The sequence below is a fragment of the Anneissia japonica genome, unplaced genomic scaffold (genome assembly GCF_011630105.1).
Source record: "Anneissia japonica isolate Jap-2015-1 unplaced genomic scaffold, ASM1163010v1 scaffold284709_len978187_cov192, whole genome shotgun sequence".
In the NCBI taxonomy this organism is placed as follows: Eukaryota; Metazoa; Echinodermata; class Crinoidea; order Comatulida; family Comatulidae; genus Anneissia; species Anneissia japonica.
The window spans coordinates 50,066-68,972 of NW_022757342.1; the positions used below are offsets into that span (position 1 = coordinate 50,066).

Consider the following 18,907-nt stretch of genomic DNA (forward strand, 5'->3'; position numbering starts at 1 on the left):
CGCCTCATCATAATGTAGGGCCACAAAATTTATAAAACAAATTCTTGTCAAAATTTGATCTCCAATAATGACCTTTGTAATGAACTAAAAGGTCGGTCGTATTTGTTGTTTGTTTACGATACGGTAGTCAACAAAGGTAAAAAATGGCCTCTGTATTTACCTGTCAATTTGTATTCGAAATGTTTGTATAGGCCTATCCATTTTAATTTATTGTTAGTATAATATTAAATTCATATTGATTTTATTATTATTAAGCTCAGTCGGCTAAACTGGTGGTAGCCACTGTGTGTGCGCTGAACCGTGGAGATCTCTTAGTCCCCAGTTCAATTCCCATCGCCTTCCTTGTATTTCGGCTGGAGGGCTGAAATGCAGGTTACGATAGCGCACCGTCTTTCGGATGAGACTTTTAAGTCGTTGGTCCCTTGTGCATTATTGTTATGGCCCTTGTAGACGTTAAAGAACGGAAAAGTGCAAGGATTGTCTCCCGGTGTATTGCCCACTCACAACCAGAAGGACCCCACTGGAAATAAGTCTTTTTTAGACTTATGTGAGTTATCCTTGGTGTTTACACCAAAATAAATCAATTCAAATCCGTCCAATTATTAGTAGCTTATTTACTGTAATTGCAAAATTGTATTATTCATATTTTGCATTATATTTTGTATATTGTTAAATAATTAGTAACCTATTTATTATAATTGTAAATTTGTATTTTTTTCTTGTTTACAGACGAAGACGACAATTGTAGAAAACCCTACATTTCACACCCCTTTACAAGTAGACAGAGTCAGCGGCGTGAGAACGTACCGTCCATATATGACGACATTGGAGGCCTTACAAGATAAAGAGAAAAAGAAAAGAAGGAGAAAGCTGTGTTGTATCATCATTGGTATAGTTGCAGTTTTACTAATTTTCGGTGCTGTTGCTGTGGCGCTGGCGTTTACAGGTAAGTGTCTCAACGTCCATACACAAAACACGTTACTCGCGCGCATGCAATATGCCTATTTAACAGCACACATTAACAACCGGCTATGCATATACATCAGCAGGATTATAATATTATGATAATACACGTAGCAAGCAAGTTGATATTTATATTAAATTAAAATAATTTTGGTTGACTCGACTGGATCGTGGAGCTGATCAGGAGGAGTATTGGTGTCGTGTTGGGCTTTAAAAAACAGTTGAGCAGTGTTGCCTCGTATGTATTGGTTCAACTGTTGAGGTTTAAGCTGCTGTGCCCTCCATACATGAAGCCATATTTAAATACACGGTAGGCCTAATCCATCGTAGTAGCGGGTTGACAGTTGCCTTAGTAACGTTTGATCTCGTGTAGGTGTTTGATGAACGTGACAATGCACGCGTAACAGGTGGCATTTCATTAGACATTTAGGCGCCATAATAAGTCACATTGAACGAATAATGCATACCACCATAATAATAGGCCCTATAATGAGACCATTGTATTTGGGCGTATATGTTTATAATATGACTGTGTTTATTATGTAGGACACTTACTTTCCTCCCGCGGATGAAACGTGGAAAGCCTTGTCCCCATAGAGGGATGGGATCCCCACACGGTTTATATAAATTCTTGCATCCTCACCGGTTTATGCCTGCTTCGGTTTTTCTTTCCTTAGTCCTCTGTGGATGGGCTTATATTAAATCGGTAGGAATGTTATTTTGATGAATTAATATTAATTGGTTTCCAAAAGTTTATATATGAGCATCACATGTGGAACGCCAAAAGGGCAATTCCCAACAATAGTAAGTTAATGCTATCGCGAATGATCCGTTTGGTTAATTACAGCGGCGTATTTAGGGGTACTGGGGGAGGGGGAACGCACGCCCCCAAAAATATTCCCCAAGTCGCCCTTCACCTAATCATTCAAGTTCAAGTTGTTTTATTGTGTTCCATACAACATAAAAATGTATAAAACAAAATTGGTTGCTGGAATGAGGTGTAGAAACCCCCTCCACTTCACCTTTGCGCCTCCATCAGACCCCCTCTCATTTCAAGACTTCCAAGTACGTTACTGGTTCATTGCTCAATGAATGTTCGATCAGATTAATTCATTATGGAAGAACCTCTGCAAATGAAAGATACGGTAAAAGATAGGCCAAAGATATAGGCTAGCTAGCCTATGCCTACTGTATATTGAAACACCTAGACTATTGAATACGGTACAGTACTAATATTTTAATCATCATTGTACATTTTCTAAAGCCGGGCAATTACTGTGTCGTACGACGGTCGTACACCGTCGGCTGACGAATCCAACCAACTCCGCTCCCTGTGAGCGTTTGACGACGTGACGCCGTTTGCTGCATCAGTGACAGTCTGACAGATCCGTTGTGCTTGCGTAGTGGCCTACAACCGTCGGGCGCAGTAAGTGTTTGGCTTAAGTCGAACATTAATGGTAAAACTCCGAAATAATAAATAGACACACGAAAGGAATCTAAGATAACTGCTTTAGGCCTATACATCCAGACCGAAAATTTGTTTCAAATGTTTTTCTTTAATTAGAGCTTTCTTCAGAGGGTTCGAGTCAACATCTTATGAAGGAGACGTGATGCATCCGAAAGCTTACAAAATATAACAAATTAATAAATTTAAACTACTTATTAAATTGCTATTATGATAAAACCGTTACTATATTGCAGTTACCATCTTTATTGTTTAAAATATTTTTTCTGCATTAATGTACATGAAGTATCATTATACAGTACAACTAACGTGTAGCGACATCTTTTAGCGATGCGGATAAATTACTGCCACATTGGCGTCACACGGCGATTCGCGAGAGAACACGCATAATATGAAGCCATAGTCACTTTAGGCAATGTAACTATTCTGTATAGCCATACTGAAACACAATCCATCGAGGGGGACGCATCTTTCACAAGCGTTTATTGTTCTCTGAGTTTATTGGAAGAACACGGTTGCATATTAAAATAGAACTACGAGGAACCAGACAAGAAATTCGATTTAATAGATTCAGGCCTACTATTTATTAATGATAATGATAGCTGTTGAAATAATTTCATCTGGTTTGGTTGTGTATTAGGTCAAATAAAAACAAATTTAAAATTCATTTTAAAAAACAATTTAGGTGGGGTGGTGACGCTTAATAAGTATATATCCTGATGGGTAAACTTCGTCCATCGAACTAAACCAAAAATTATAGGCCTACGTACTTGCAACGTTTCGCGTGGTGCTGTCAGCGACACTTCACTAGACAATGCTAGTGGGGTGGTACGGTATTGGTTACGGGAGATGGGGAGATTACGACCATCACTATATTAATACATGATGACAATGACGACAACAACATATTAATCAAGTTGATAATAATGACGGTAATAATGATAACGACAGTGATGATGATATTGATGATAATGGATGAAAAGGTCTTGATTATAATAATGTTGAAGATTACGAAGGTATTATGCCTAGTATTTATGATGGCGATGACGCTTAAATGATTATAATTATTTGATACAGAACAAGCAATGATGAAAGATGAAGATGTTATTGTTAGTGTTGCGATCTTCAGGGCAGCCGAGAGCGAGTAGGTCGGGCCATTTGGAAGCACAGCTGCCGTGGCCCCAATGGCTAGATTCTAAGTGGCCGCCTGGGGGTCCAGTGATGTTGGGTGGCAGGGCCCAGGTGGAAGGCTGAGGGCTAATCACTCAGAAGCCATGGCCTTTTTGATATTTAGATAATTTAAATGATTATACAGAAGTAGTCAAAAATTGATTACATTTCATCACTCACTATTTTGTTCATCATAGACTCCCGGTGATGTACTGTATATAATAATATTGTTTTTTGCAATAACATTTTTTTCTGTATGACTACGATATGATGTTTTATAAATGTCATTAAAATGATACTTATTTGCATTAATTGAATTAATATGAGTGACGTAAGTGTAAATATCCAATGACCATCTTTCATGTTTATATTTATTTGCAGTATTCAATAAAACCTCTGAAATTGAAGAAAAGAATATACCATCAGCTGTTCCGTCAAGCATTCCATATAACCTCCTCACAACATTGTATCCAGGTATGACACAATTTGTACCCATAGGCCTACACACACGAAAAGGCAGGCTTTCATCTGATATGCCACCCCACCCACGTTGACGACGACGATGGCAACGGTGAAGAAGACAACGACAACTATGGAGCGATGACGATAACATAATGGAAATGATAACGGCAATGTCGCTTACCGTATATGATCATCATGCGGCTGTTGCTACTGATGATGACGGCGACGATGATGACGACGACGATGATGATTATGATTATGCCGGCGATAATGCAAATTGTTGTGCTTGTTTTTGTTGATCTGATCAGCGACACTTAAATGAGGCAATTGTGTAATATCGGCAAAACGGACTATACATTTTATAATTAGTCGCCAAAATAAACCTATAGGCCTAATTACAGCCCTAATTAATGACATAGTGTACTGACCTGCCAAATTAGTCTCTTTAATTTTTTGGAAATATGTTTCGTATTTTAGATTTCCCGGAAGTTAATATATATCATTGTAATTATTGGATGCGTTAAAATTCTTGTCGCTTTTACGGAAGTTACCAACATTAGTTTTTAGAATGTTATACAACTCTGAAATAACTCTAAAGGTAAATTCTACTCGTTAAATTATAGTTACTCGCTGTTTTCAAATAGAGGACGCTACAATATTATGTTGTAATCTAAAGAATGTAATTTTGACGTATTGTAAAACAACACTTTAATAAGTGTTGTTTCCTGCTTGCGTTTTTGTGACACGACATTCGTAGCATTCTTAATAGTTTTCATATCATTATTTCTCTTAATTTATGAGGAGGTCATGTATGTACGGTATACCTATATAAAAGGAGTTGACTTTGAAATAGACTGGGGTAAACCGGCTCGGATAACACGTTCCAAGGAAATCTCATATAACACTTTTCGAGTGTAAAAAAAGTGTAAAAATTCTGATTTTTACGTTGTTTTACTGGTCGGAATGCACCAGGTAACACACTTAATTCAGGTCTATACTTACGCATTTTGCGCAATATAAATGAATAACCTTTAACCTTTACGAGCGCGTGACCAATCCGCCAAGTCATTTGAGAATAATGTACTCATGAACGTTTACGTTGGTGTATATCAATCCAACACCATTTAAGTTTTATCGCTTAATATCATCAAATGATCGTAATGTTTTATATAATTTATCGAAATATCTGTATTTCGCTTATATAAGAAGACGTGATTTACTTTCTTGCGTTCTCTTAATATTACTAAGGGCCGGAGGCCTAAAATACAAATAAATGTCCTAGACCATAGGGGTCTAGGAACGAACGAACGTAGGCCTATATCAGTTTATGAAATATGCCAATGCAACGCATAAATTTGACCATTGTTTCTAATTTGTTAATGGGCTTCGAATAGTCGTCTTCTTTTAGTAATTTGATCGGACAGTCTGGAAATCAACAACTCTATAAATGGAAATCATCGCGATCTTGTCATTGCAATTTGTGTTCAGTTCCTGCTAAATTTATCATTAAAGGATCCTGTGTTGTAATATTGATATTTTACTGCCTATTTTGAGCCTCCATGTCGATAATTCAATCCAGATATGCTAGCTAACTCCGCTTGAGCTTCGTCCTCGGGTTTCCAAATAGTATGCCGACAACGCAGGCTTCATGCTGGGCCGAAGACATTTTTCTGCCATGACCAAGAGTAGGCTATTATTGATGGCGATAGCTTACTGTAATAAATATGTACACAAGTTCACCATGAGATTAGATCCCCAGAATACCTAGGCCTAATCGTTCATATCAATTAACTTTGCTTTCATATCGAATAAACAGCTCCTTATAGAATACACGACCCCCTCAAAAACCCTTTTCAACAATAAAGGCCGGGGCGATTATTCGAATAAATACGGTACCGGTATCTATTAGCAAAATTATGGCAAGATGTACCTGTAATAACATTCTTTTTAACTTTCATGAACATAAATGTCTGATATAAGTTCTACTAGATTGGTATAAGAGATGATCAGATTATCAAAAAGTACCGAATGCAATGCGAATAAAGGAGGCCTATTGACTAAATGTACTTGGATTGAAGTAGAAGAAGGACTTAAAAAGGAAAGACGGAGTTACATATGATTTATCGTAGTCCTATAGGCCTTACGGGTATTAAAATCATATTACGCGGGAATCACTGATTATGTAAACTTCGATTAATTGTAGGCTGTATTAGCCTTGTTGTTATCGACTTTCACACTTAGAAAATCTAAAAAAAACACTAAATTTTATTCTGTAACATGAATTATTGTAGCATGTTTAGTTTTTTATGTTACCGTATGTTGTTACAAGTAATGTGTGCATAGCTGTTCAAACTACCTAGCCTACTGTTTCGAATCGCCAACAATATGACGATTTTTAGCATAAAATTGCATTATTTTTATTTTTTTCAGACACAAAAGACATTACAGTTCTCGGTGAAATGAAATTAGATTTAAGGTTTCCTAGACTTCCCAGTCAACGAGAGGATCTCGTAAGGAAATTCATTTTACAGGTAAGCAAAGAGGGTGACGTCAATCTAAACTTTCAAAATATTAAAAACTCTTCCCGGCTTCCGATGCCACAGAGAGAGGATACTTTGGTGTAATCTAGATCCCATCATCCTTTATTTGTTAGTTATTCTGGTTTTTGAATAAAATCCTCATTATTTTGACTTTTACCCCAGCTTCAATTTGTTCTTATTTTAAGCCTCGGTGTTTTTATCAAAGTGTTCTTATAAAAAAAAGAAGTGTATTCGGCATCAATATGTTTTCGGGGGGGGGGGGGGGGGGGGGGGGGGGTTGTCAAGTCACAGAGTTTCTACAAACCACAGTACAACATGTTACTGACCCATCAGGGGTATATTCTGGACCGAGTACGGTAATACAAAACCACAGTCCACAAGTTTGGTCATCTTGTCACCTTTATAATTAACTCGTAATCGTATGTAAAATCTTCATCAACTGTAAATCTTGACCAAATACCTACATCGATTGTTATCTTAATAATGATGGCTAGTTAAGCTACACGTCCCCTCGAGGGAAGTAGTCCGCCAATGCCTTTAAAAGTCAAATCATCCAACGCGCATTGGATTGAGTCAGGCCACCGAAAAGCCAACGGCAAAAAAAAATAATTAGAAATAACATGTGTTGTTTGTAAAAGCATATGGAATATGGCAAGTTCAAATTGAAACTTTGTTCTTAATTTTAAAATTTAATACAACACAAATGCTCCCCTTGACATCGTGCAATTTTGAAAAAATGCTTATTTTTGTATTTGGTAAACTAAAAGTGGATTTTATTAGGCCTATTGTATAATGATATATATAATCATAATAGATTAAATCACAGGTAATCTTAAAAATTATACAGCATAGGCCTAGGTAAACGTCATCAAAGTGTTATAAATTGAAAAAAAAAATCGTTCGCCAAGTCTATGAGTTCGGTTTCGTTAATATACACGTCACCCGAATTGTTACTATATCCAGATCTCTTTGATTATAATTGTCTACATATTTGTACGATAGTCAACAAAAACCACCATCTATTTCATAATCAAACATATGGTGCCATTACTAATTTTGAAATTTACATTTGTTTTGCAGGTAGATAATTTGTATAATGATAGTGAAGTAAAGCAGTACTACGAATCCACTATAGTTAACCAGCTCAGGTACTGAATACATCCGTTTCATTTTATATTCATCATCATATCATCGTCATCGTCGTCATCATTGTCATTATCATCAACATTAGCTTCACCATCATCATTATGATCATAATTAAGACCACAACCATCGACACTTTTAAACTGGGTTAGAAGAAGTAAACTATTACCCACCCAGTGGGTATATTGGAGTGGCGCGAAGGTGTAGTGGAGGTCTCGGTAATTGGGCGGCCCTGTAAACATCAACAAATAGACGTAAGAACTACAATTATCTATAACGTACTTTACTGTACTGTACTATTAATTTAATCACAGATAGTGTTCTACGTATAATTTCTGTGATTTAATATACAAAATTTAACGATTTTTTAAAGGCCTGGAAGTGTCTTAGTTAACTTTGAAATACTGATAAAAGAACCAGTACTGAAGTCGGTTGATGCTAATAAATATCGGAAAACGATCGAAGCCATGGAATTATTCAAGCAAGAAACATTGGATGGCCAATTAGGAGAATATCAGCTGTTTCCAGAATCCGTTAAACTGGAGATAAGTACGTGTTTACAAGTCCTTATAAAATGTATTTGTTTATTAATTTACATGTGTTCACGCAACCTGCATTAATTACTAAACATGAAAATCACGTCACTACAGTAGCATGGTTGGCAGTTATTGCTCCATTTATGACATGTACTCGTTTGTTCTATAAATTGTTCCGCCTGTATTGCTTGAATATTTTCAGACCGTCAAATAGCGAGGTAGCATATGTCATATGATTGCAATGTTAAATATTCAGGCCATTTAACATTGACCTACTTCATTAGTGTCATGTTAAAGATAATTTTTATACGTAGGTTGTTTTTTCTATCATGATTTCAAAATACATTTTCAAGGCATGAGCTACCGGTAATTATTCGAGTGCCCTTAAAAAGAGGTGATGGCAATTTTGTTAAACTTCTTTTAAGCTGTATAATTTAGATGTGCTTTTATCTGCTTATGAATGGCATCGGAATCTAAACTAATATGTTATATTTTGTTTTTAAATCTGTAGAAAGAGACAAATATGAAATTACTACGCACAGTCCCGTTGTTAAACCTACTAGCGCACGCGTAGCATCTCCAACACGACCAGTTGAAAGACAAGAAACATCTTCATCTGTGCGGGCGTCAACATCTCACACAAGTACGGAGTCTTCGAATACAGTTCGCCCAACAATACGACAGGTGATAACGACAGACGGGGTTCACTCGACAACAACTGCACGTGTGACTACATCCAAAGCAACAACGTCACAGCCAACGACGACTAAACCAACCACCACATCACAGCAAACAACAACCAAACCAACTACAACGTCACAGCCAACAACGACCAAACCAAGCACGACGTCGAATCAAATAACCACAGAAAAACTTAAAACAACACAAGCACCTACAACAAGGACGACAACACAGGCAACAACGGTACGCGAAACAACAACACATAAGGCAACAACAGAGGCACCAACAACAGTTATAAAGACAACAACAGTTTCGACTACACAAGAATCAACAACAACAGAAGTACCCACGACACAGAGAGTGACGTTAGCACCGACAACAATTGATGTGACTACCACCAGTCAAGAAGTTACGACCGTTGAAGGTCCTTCAACAATACTGGTGGACCAAACTACAACCCAGGCAATAGAAACCACCCAAGGGCAGCCACCGTTCCAACCCACCACGGCTCAAATAGCATCAGTCTCACCATCATCCACGAAAACATCGACAGTGTCTCAGGCACACCACGTGTCATTATCACGTATGTATGGTATTCTCTCTTCCAGGGGTTGCGCCAGCATTTGCCCGACGGGGGCCGAGGTCCCCGACCGGGGGGGGGGGGCGGGTGCGGTGCCCCGACGAGGGGTCAGATTTCCCCGACGAAACCAAAGTGGGCGTGGTCGAGTTTCGATTAAAAGGTTACGAAAGTGGTCCTGGGGGCGAAGCCCCGAAAGTTTTGACAATTTATGGGTTTCAAAGGCTTATTTAATCGATTTTAGTCCAATAATATGTAGAAAATACATATAATTTTTTTTCTTCTCCCCGACGAATTGTGCTTTTTCCCCCGACGGGGGGGGGGGGCTATTGCCCCCCCCCCCCCAGGAATGCCGCCACTTTCGTAATATCGTGGTCTAAAAAGCCCCCCCCTCCGCTGGCGCCACCCCTGCTCTCTTCATACCTATTTTGGGTTTGCACTTATGGCCGATCCGAAAAGTAGCCCAGGCCCTTAACTAGGATTTTTTTGGGGGTTCTAATTTGGAAAAAGTGGAGCCTTTTGAAGATGTTAACGACCAAACCAATTGCACTGACCACATAAATAAGAGTTCCATCTTGAAACTTGTATTAAAAGTTGCTACTGTCTATAAAGATTATTTGAACAGGATTGTTTTGTTTTTTTTTTCTTTTTAGTTTAAGCAATCTTCTTTCGAGATTTCTTTTTTGCCATCCAAGCGGAGCCAGCTAGCAAACGGTGGGGTTCGTCCGAACCCCCCTGGTTACGGGCCTGTAGCCGTGCGATATCTGAAATTTAAAAACATACAGATTAAATTTGTTCTGATTCGCGATCAACCGATGTGTGAATTCTCTTTTACATGATACAGTATCCTGGTCAAGTCGTGTGTGGAAAACATTAGGTCTAAATCACGCAACCTGTGTTTCTCTTGAAAGTTAACAAATAGTGACGACAATAGAAAAATACAACATCTTACTTGCAGTGAAATAAATTTTAAAAACCCGACGATAAACATCCTAACAGTATATATCTTAAATTGTCTAATTGTCTTTAGAAATATGTGTTTATAAAAGCATTTTGTAGCGCATGTACCATGGCACGAACAGTTATACGCCACGCTGTATTTTGACCGTGTATATAACGCTCTTTTCTAGCTGATATTTTTGGTGGATGTGAATCACTTGATTGTTACAACGGTGGCTCGTGTGACGACAGTTCCGGCTTTGCCATGTGTGACTGCGTCGAAGGATATTTTGGAATCTCCTGCGATCAGAGTAAGCTTCTTCTCGAAAATGTTTATTTTATATAGGCCTACTGTACCGTATATGTAACGGGTATAATTATGACTATTAAATACAGGACAGCAATGTAAAAGACAGACAGTAAAGAGATAGTTATATAAAAACATATATATACTTAAAGCCTCATCCATGTAATTGTTTTTCTTTTCTTTTTGATGGTTTTTGTTGTATCCTTTTCCTTTTGTCTCTTCTTATCTGTTTCTTTCATTCTACTTCTATTGGGCATTTATCGAAAGCGCGTAGAGATACTAGTCTATAACCATTACCATTCACAAACACATACTATCTATATATAAATTCCACATTTTTTAGGCGTTTGTGATTTTAAGACATGCGAGAACGGTGGGACGTGCAGACCAGATGGATTGTACAACCATGTATGCGATTGCCCTCAGGGCTTCTTAGGAAGCTCATGTGAAATAGGTAAGAAGACACTTTTTTTTTTGCATAAGTAATTATTTTATTATGATAATCTCCTACTCTCATGTGCATTTATAAGGTCTCAATGTTAAATGATATTTAGATTTGCTGCGTAGCACCGTAGACATAATATAAACAACCTCACACGTTCGTGTTGGCGACACTTTCGTATATTATTATTTACCAATATATACCGTAGTCTATAATAGTTGTCTATTGTTATATTTATCTCTACAGCACTAACTGTTCAGCCGTGTGAAGGTAATCCATGTAAAAACGCTGGAAACTGTACCGCTTATTACGACATGTATTTCTGCATTTGTCCGTATCCGTACGGTGGATATAATTGTGAAATAAACACCGTAGGTATGTATGATCAATGAATTTGTACCAGCTTTTAGAAAAAAAAACCCCACGATTTAACACCGTATGAGTACCAATTTGCTTATAATCTCTAACTACTTTGATAAAAAATAAAACTCAGGATATTCAGTACTTTTATGACTAGTTTATTTATGACAGTACACAAGCTTTCGTGCACACAATGCACTTCATTCACCTGAAGAAGTGCACTGTGTGCACGAAAGCTTGTGTACTGTCATAAATAAACTAGTCATAAAAGTACTAAATATCTTGAGTTTTATTTTCTATTATATATTAGACTAGTACGGCTTACCCGGTATCTATTTTTTACTTTGATAAGTTCAAGTTATGCCTATGTGTTTATTATATCATTTTTGTCATTCTTGAAGTGTATGTGTGTACCAGTGATATCATATTTCTCTTCAAACCATTCAACCTTATAATTTATTGTTTAACGTTGCATTTCATTTAATTATTTTTTTTCCTATTTAGGCGATGGAAACGACCAGAATACACCGCCTCCAGCGTGCCAAGACATTCCATTAGAAGTGTGCCGACAGCATGTTCCGTACAACACAAGTGGTCTGGCTCATCCGTATAGAACGGTCGGTTCACCAGAAGAAGCCAGTGAAAAGATACTTCATTATCGAAGCATTCTGCAAGGCTGCAATTCGAATATTGATAGACTGGTTTGCTTGATATTCAGCCCAGAATGTCCGTTGGAGTCTGGTTTCCCTCGGTCAGCGTGTAGGTTAGTAGTGCAAAATATTTTTTTAGGATCATTTATAATCGAACGTAAAATGAAGTGTATATGAAATAGAACAAAAATGCAACAAAGTTGAAACATTCTTGTGTTTTACATATAAAAAGATGCCTAAGCCTGCCACAAAAAAAAAAACAAAAAAAAACAGACATAAAACACGCAAAATACTATGCAATCAAAAATGTAAATAAGCCTAGAGTAAATTTAAGATAACTATTTAGGCTTATAAAATGTAAATAATACGGTATCTTGACTGCTTCTTTTTGGGGTCAATTTAATGACATAATTAGATGATAATTTTCATTTGATTATTTAAAAAATCTTTGAAATACAGTTATTTACCCTTCCTATTTGAAATCACATTTAACCATGGAACCTAATGAAACACAAAAACCGAAAAAAGTTTGCATTTTATAGCCAAATGTGTGATAATGAAGGTTATACATTCTCAATAATAGTCGTTTTATTAACTTTCAGTAACTATTGTATTGATGAGCTTTTTGGGTGCATGTCTGACATCGATCCGTATACGACAGAGATCAATGATGCAATTATGACATTGTACCAGATATGCATGCAGTTACCAAATACTGAAGAACTTTGCATTGGACCTCAAAACAATACTCAACCTGGTGAGATTACTTGAAAAATACTTAGGCCGTATTCGACTAGTCGTTCTTTGTTAAACGACGCCCACCTGCCCAGTAGTAAAATCCTACTTAACGAAGACGACCAGTCGAATAGGAAACTTGTAAATACTCGACAAATCAAAATGGCTGCATAGTTACCACAATACACGCTGTGTAATCAAGATTGCTTCAGCTTGTGGCAGTATGGTTTTTTCGTTAAAAAAAATTATTTTCATCCAGTTTTTTAATTCTGTTAGCCTAGAATTATTTTTTTACTTCATGTGGGTAAATATTATAATTTTTATTTTCTGAAATTTAATATAAATATTATTAACGCAAATGTTGTTTCTAAACTCACCAATCGGCCATGTTTGTTTTGGTCACTTGAATGACTTAAGGCTGATTAACGCACTCTGGTTTACGTTAATTTTCGTTGTCAACAAAATCTATTTTACGAACCAGTCGAATGAAAATAATACTCAACGAAAATTCGTAGTCAAAGACATGATCCAGTCGAATACTCCCATAGACTACGGTACCCAAAAAATGATGACTGTGTTGATGGGGATGATAATGAAGATAACGTTGATGATGATTAGCCAAACATGACCGACCCAAAATCTCAAAAGTCTAGATTTGCATTTTGGACAAAATATATTTGTTTTCACCCAGAACAAGCCCAAAATACTTTAATGATGTTTAAGGTTTTAGAACAGTAGGACATTTTTTCTTTTTCTTTCTTTTTTTTTTCTTTTTCTTTTTTTTTTCTTTTTTTACCTCCCAAAAAGGGGGCCGGGGCCGGGCCGCCGCTCCCCCCTCTAAATCCGCCCCTGATAATGATGAAGGTGATAATTTCGATAATGATCACAACCTCGACAATCAGTAACAGTGATCGAAGTTTTGATAGGGGCAGGATGGTGACTCCGATGACGACGATAGTGAGATGGTCACTGTCTTTTTAGATTTGATTTAAATTGGAGGATAATGCCTACCACGGCGGAGTTGATATTTTTGTTGGTGTGTGGTTGAGAATTGGAAAGAATTGATGATATATCGTCGGCGACGACGCTTTGGTATACAGTTTTAAATAGTTTTAATGATAATAATTTGATTGGTTTTTCTTCGTGAATAATTTTGTAAACATCTTTTAGTAGGCCTATATTCTATGATGTGCATGTGACATTTTCAAGAAGTATATTACCTAATGTAAAAGCTGTGTATGCTTTTATAATTTTATAGTGTTTTCTTAAATATCAAAACCCATCGATTACGATATCTTTAAAACCATACTTTATGTTAACTGTTTTTTTTTACACAGCTGATCCTTGCTTAAGCGATCCATGTCGTAACGGAGGAACATGTATGTCTTATGGTGAAATATTCTATTGCGAATGTGCTCATGGTTTTATTGGTGATATATGCGAACTCGAATTTGGTAAGTCATCGAACAATTATGATTCTGGTAGACTTCTGAGAGCATTAGTATTTCTAAAATATGTCAAAGCATCTACGTCCGATGGTTAAAAAAAAGAGTTTTTTCTTGTGCTCATTTGAAGGAACTACAGGAACAAATTCTATAAATAATTTAATAAATGTGACTTGAACTCGAGATTAAAGGTTATAAGCTGAGTTCTTTACTGCTAAGTTACATGCTGAGTCTTTACTTTGTAGCGTTTTTCACTCTGTAGGCCTATTTGTCCGTTATGTGGGAGGATTCTCATAATTTCGAAAGAGCCAGTTAATAATAACAGCTGATCTCATTTCTTTCTTTGAAATGCTGCATCGATATTTATGTCACATTGCATGTTTCTGTTCAGGTTTCACACCGTCTATTTGTACTGCATCAACCTGTCTAAATGGGGGAACGTGCGAAGAAGCCGATTTTTTACCTAGATGTATCTGTCCAGAGGGTTTCATTGGCCAACAGTGCGAGACTGATGAAGATAGTGGGCTCCAATGTGAGTCCGTCTTTATTTACTTTTTCACAATCACTGTCACCGTCCACGGTGTATCGTTCTCACTGAACATTGTATGAGCTTATCAAATTGCTAGGCTTGGTACTGATATAATGACTTTTTTCGGTGTCTCTTTCTCTCTTTTAGCAAGCCACGATGAAGATATTTACGAATCTATATGCACTGGCGTCATGGATAGTTGTATCAACGTACTTCCGTACAATCTGACGTCGTATACAGATACTATGGGCCAAGATCATACCGACCAAGACACAATGACGTCGGTCAATAATCAGTACCAGAGATCCATTTCAGCATGTGATCATCCAGATATCGAGAGTTTCTTGTGTTCAGTACTGAATCCTGAGTGCGTTCCTAGCAACGCGTTGATTGGTGTTCCAAGAACCGCGTGCAGTTCACTGTGCAATCAGATTCGATTGTCTTGCCCTGACGCACTGCCCATGAATTCATCAACGTTCCAACAGTACTGTGATTACATGATCGAGTCAGATGATATCCAAATATGTATCCCACCCTCAAACCAAGTCAATAGTTCAGAAACAGGTAACTTTTCATTTAATATCCAGAATATATTCTATATTCTATATCAGGGGCGGACTTAGGGGGGACAGGGCCGGTTCCCCCTTTTTGGAAAGTAAAAAAAAAAAGAAGGAAAAAAAAATTATCGACCAAAAAGCCTCAGGGGTTATTTAATTTTCGGCGTATAGAAAACACAAATTTCTCGGGGGAATTCCCCCGGACCCCTTAGGGTGGTATTATCTCGATCGGCCCCACTTTCGGCCCCTTTCATCTCTGGATTTTCCCCTGTATATTATTCGCAATAATACTTATTTCTTGTTTTATTTTGCGAGGACATTAAAAGTTAGGCTTATTTATCTTACCTTATCGTATTTACATTTACCAAAGTGTCACTAGCGTTTATAACTGGAATTTTTCTGCTTTTCGCTCTATGCATTTAGTGTGGAGGCCAGAGACCCAACAGCAACAACAGCAACAACACAATTTGTAAACATTGTTTAAACTGGTTTTTTTCATATGTATTTTTAAGATCATATTTGTTCCAATGTTACCTGTCATAATGGCGGTGTATGCTTCGAGTTCGAGGGAATCCCTATATGTAGATGCCAAGAAGGGTATTCAGGCAGCCTGTGCGAACTGGGTATGGTATTTTCGTTCACATATCTACACCACTAACGGCTGTACAACCTAACCACCTATGCACACATTCAAGCGCCAACTTTAACTGGTGCAGACCATGAAACGAAATGTATGCCTATTATATAATGTGAAATGATCAAAATTTCATATTTCATTAACAGCACTAATTATTACTTTCGGGAAAGTACATGCTACAATCATCCAAAAAATACAAAATATTTTTCATTATTCGCAATAATACTTATTTCTTGTTTTTGTTTTCTTACTAAGAATACACGGATCCTTGTCTCTCAACGCCGTGCTTAAACAATGGCTCATGCATCACCGATGTTACCAACTTCTACGTTTCCTACAAATGCGAATGCCTAAATGGTTTTTATGGAGTTCACTGCGAGGAAAGTGAGTTAAAGTGGAATTTTGTGGTGCCCCTTCAAAACACATTTTCCTTGGTTCAAATCCAGTAATTGCCATCAAAACGATAATAAGATCCGTTCACTCTGCAAAAAGTCGTAATTCGATTACAAGATAAGCCTATACACAATTAAATTCAGTTAGTAAAAATTGGCATTTGTCTGAATAGCAATTAGTTTAATTTCTTTATTCCGAATACAAAAATAATATTCAAAGACTAAAACATAATAACTGGCCTCAACTTATTTTTATTGTCGTCCTAAATAACTTGCAATTGAAATTTATAGTGTAAACTTGGTTAAGAGCATCATCATCATGTCTCATAACGAAACTAATTCATTAAAATGATGTAGTTTAAAGTTTACTTGTATCCAGAAGTATCTACTTGTATCTTGTACCTAGAACCTAGATCAACTGAGATTTTCGTTCATGCTTTTGTAACATCAAGGCTAGACTGTTGTAACTCATTGCTTTATGGTTTGCCAGCTAAGGATATTTCAAAACTTCAGCGAGTCTTTTTAAGCCCGATTAGGGAACATATCACACTTGTGTTAAGGCACCTTCATTGGCTTCCTGTAACACAGAGAATCACTTTTAAGATTTTGTTATTTATTTTTAAATCTCCTCATAATTCCTCGCCAATGTTTATTTCGCAACTAATTCATCCTGATATTCTTAAGAGCTCTATGAGATCTAGTTTAGAGTCTCTACTTGCTCATTCTATTCGCCCATCAACAAAGAATTATGGCAATCGTTCTTTTTCTTGGGCTTCTGTCTTCCTTAGGAATGCTTTGCCTATTACAATCCGACAGGCAACCTCCATTGTTGATTTTAAGGCAGCTTTAAAAATTCACCTTTTTAACATGTACTTTTCTTAAATTTCTCCTAGCATTTTAATTTTTATTGTTAGGCGCATTGAGGCTTTAGCATAATGCGCTATATAAGCCAAGATTATTATTATTATTAAGGGATTAGAGACATCCATATTTCAAGTTGGACCATAGACTGATTAATTACCTATATGTTTCTTTAATTATTATAATTCCTATTATAACCCTAGTGACTTAATACAAGTAACCAATAACTGTAAAACCTGAATTTTTACCAATGCGTTTTCTCATGAATGTTTGATGTGCTTGTAGGTATATGCCGTGACATGCCTTGTTCTAACGGTGGAACTTGCCAATCCTCTGGTGTCTACACTAGCGAGTGCATTTGTCCAGATGGATTTACGGGGTCGTTTTGTGAGATAAGTAAGTACATGTATGTACACCAGATATTAATTAAGTAAACACTATTGTTTTCTGAAGATGGGGAAAATAATAATTATGTTAAGAGCCATGCAGTTCTTTGAAGGCCCACTGAACATATAGGCCTATCGGTTCATGTAAAAAAAAAAACACTTCTATCAAGAACAAGCATTGTTGTTAATCTATCTATTTAGGAATACAAACCATTAAGGCAGAAGTTGTCTCAATATTAACATTACTTATAACTGTTCAATCCTCAATTTGACATCACACAGATTTGTATCCGGTCGATCCGTGCCAATCAAGTCCATGCCACAATAATGGTTCCTGCAAATCTCAAATCACTAGTCTCTACACTGCGTACTACTGCGTCTGCCATCCAGGGTTCTATGGCAGAAACTGCGAACATGGTATTTTTACAGTTATTATTATTATTATTGTTTTTGTTGTGGTTGTTGTTATTGTTGTTGTTGTTGTTGTGGTGGTGGTGGCTGTTTTTGTCTTGGTGGATATAGTTATTTTTGTCTTGGTGGCTATAATTGTTGTTATTGTGCTTATCAATAATACAATTATGATATTATCTTCAGATAATCCATGTATACCAAACCCATGCCAACACGCAGGTCACTGTACTCATAATGAAACTGGAAGTTTTACCTGTAGTTGCGTACAAGGTCATGGCGGTTTGCTTTGTGAAACAGGTGATTAAGACAGCTCTGTATTGAACTTTGTATCAACTAATCATAATTATGCATAGGCCTAATAATAATAATAATAATAATAATAATTATGAGTAGGCCTAATGCTAACTCCCCCTCCTCTCCTCATAAGAGGTATAAAATCGTGCCTGGATGATCACGAAAGAAAGTAATAGATTTGATTATATTAAAGACAGGAAATAATTTAAAATTAGTAAAACAATACGACTCTCTTTTTTGATCCTTGATGTGGACTCATTATTTTAATTACCAATTATTTTTATAATTTCAGTACTGGATCCATGCATTAGTGGCCCCTGCTACAATGGTGGAAGTTGTTTAAATGAAGGTATACGATACTTGTGCATATGCCCTCAACGATACAGCGGAGAAAACTGCGAAAATGGTAATTCTGTCTCTTATAC

The 18,907-nt window shown here is 36.8% G+C and overlaps 1 protein-coding gene across 1 annotated transcript in view; it reads left to right on the plus strand.

The window, feature by feature from the left end:
- Positions 1 to 18,907, plus strand: part of LOC117124660 (fibropellin-1-like) — a 36,368-nt gene that overhangs the window by 15,028 nt on the left and 2,433 nt on the right. Inside the window, exons 2-21 of the mRNA XM_033270970.1 lie at positions 730 to 946; positions 3,980 to 4,072; positions 6,491 to 6,591; positions 7,681 to 7,748; positions 8,117 to 8,292; positions 8,791 to 9,543; positions 10,668 to 10,787; positions 11,127 to 11,237; positions 11,472 to 11,600; positions 12,090 to 12,348; positions 12,838 to 12,992; positions 14,308 to 14,424; positions 14,807 to 14,947; positions 15,092 to 15,508; positions 16,014 to 16,124; positions 16,394 to 16,522; positions 17,677 to 17,787; positions 18,060 to 18,194; positions 18,372 to 18,485; positions 18,775 to 18,888. Coding sequence (XP_033126861.1) covers positions 730 to 946; positions 3,980 to 4,072; positions 6,491 to 6,591; positions 7,681 to 7,748; positions 8,117 to 8,292; positions 8,791 to 9,543; positions 10,668 to 10,787; positions 11,127 to 11,237; positions 11,472 to 11,600; positions 12,090 to 12,348; positions 12,838 to 12,992; positions 14,308 to 14,424; positions 14,807 to 14,947; positions 15,092 to 15,508; positions 16,014 to 16,124; positions 16,394 to 16,522; positions 17,677 to 17,787; positions 18,060 to 18,194; positions 18,372 to 18,485; positions 18,775 to 18,888 — 3,571 coding nt within the window. The remainder of the gene's footprint in view (positions 1 to 729; positions 947 to 3,979; positions 4,073 to 6,490; positions 6,592 to 7,680; positions 7,749 to 8,116; positions 8,293 to 8,790; positions 9,544 to 10,667; positions 10,788 to 11,126; positions 11,238 to 11,471; positions 11,601 to 12,089; positions 12,349 to 12,837; positions 12,993 to 14,307; positions 14,425 to 14,806; positions 14,948 to 15,091; positions 15,509 to 16,013; positions 16,125 to 16,393; positions 16,523 to 17,676; positions 17,788 to 18,059; positions 18,195 to 18,371; positions 18,486 to 18,774; positions 18,889 to 18,907) is intronic.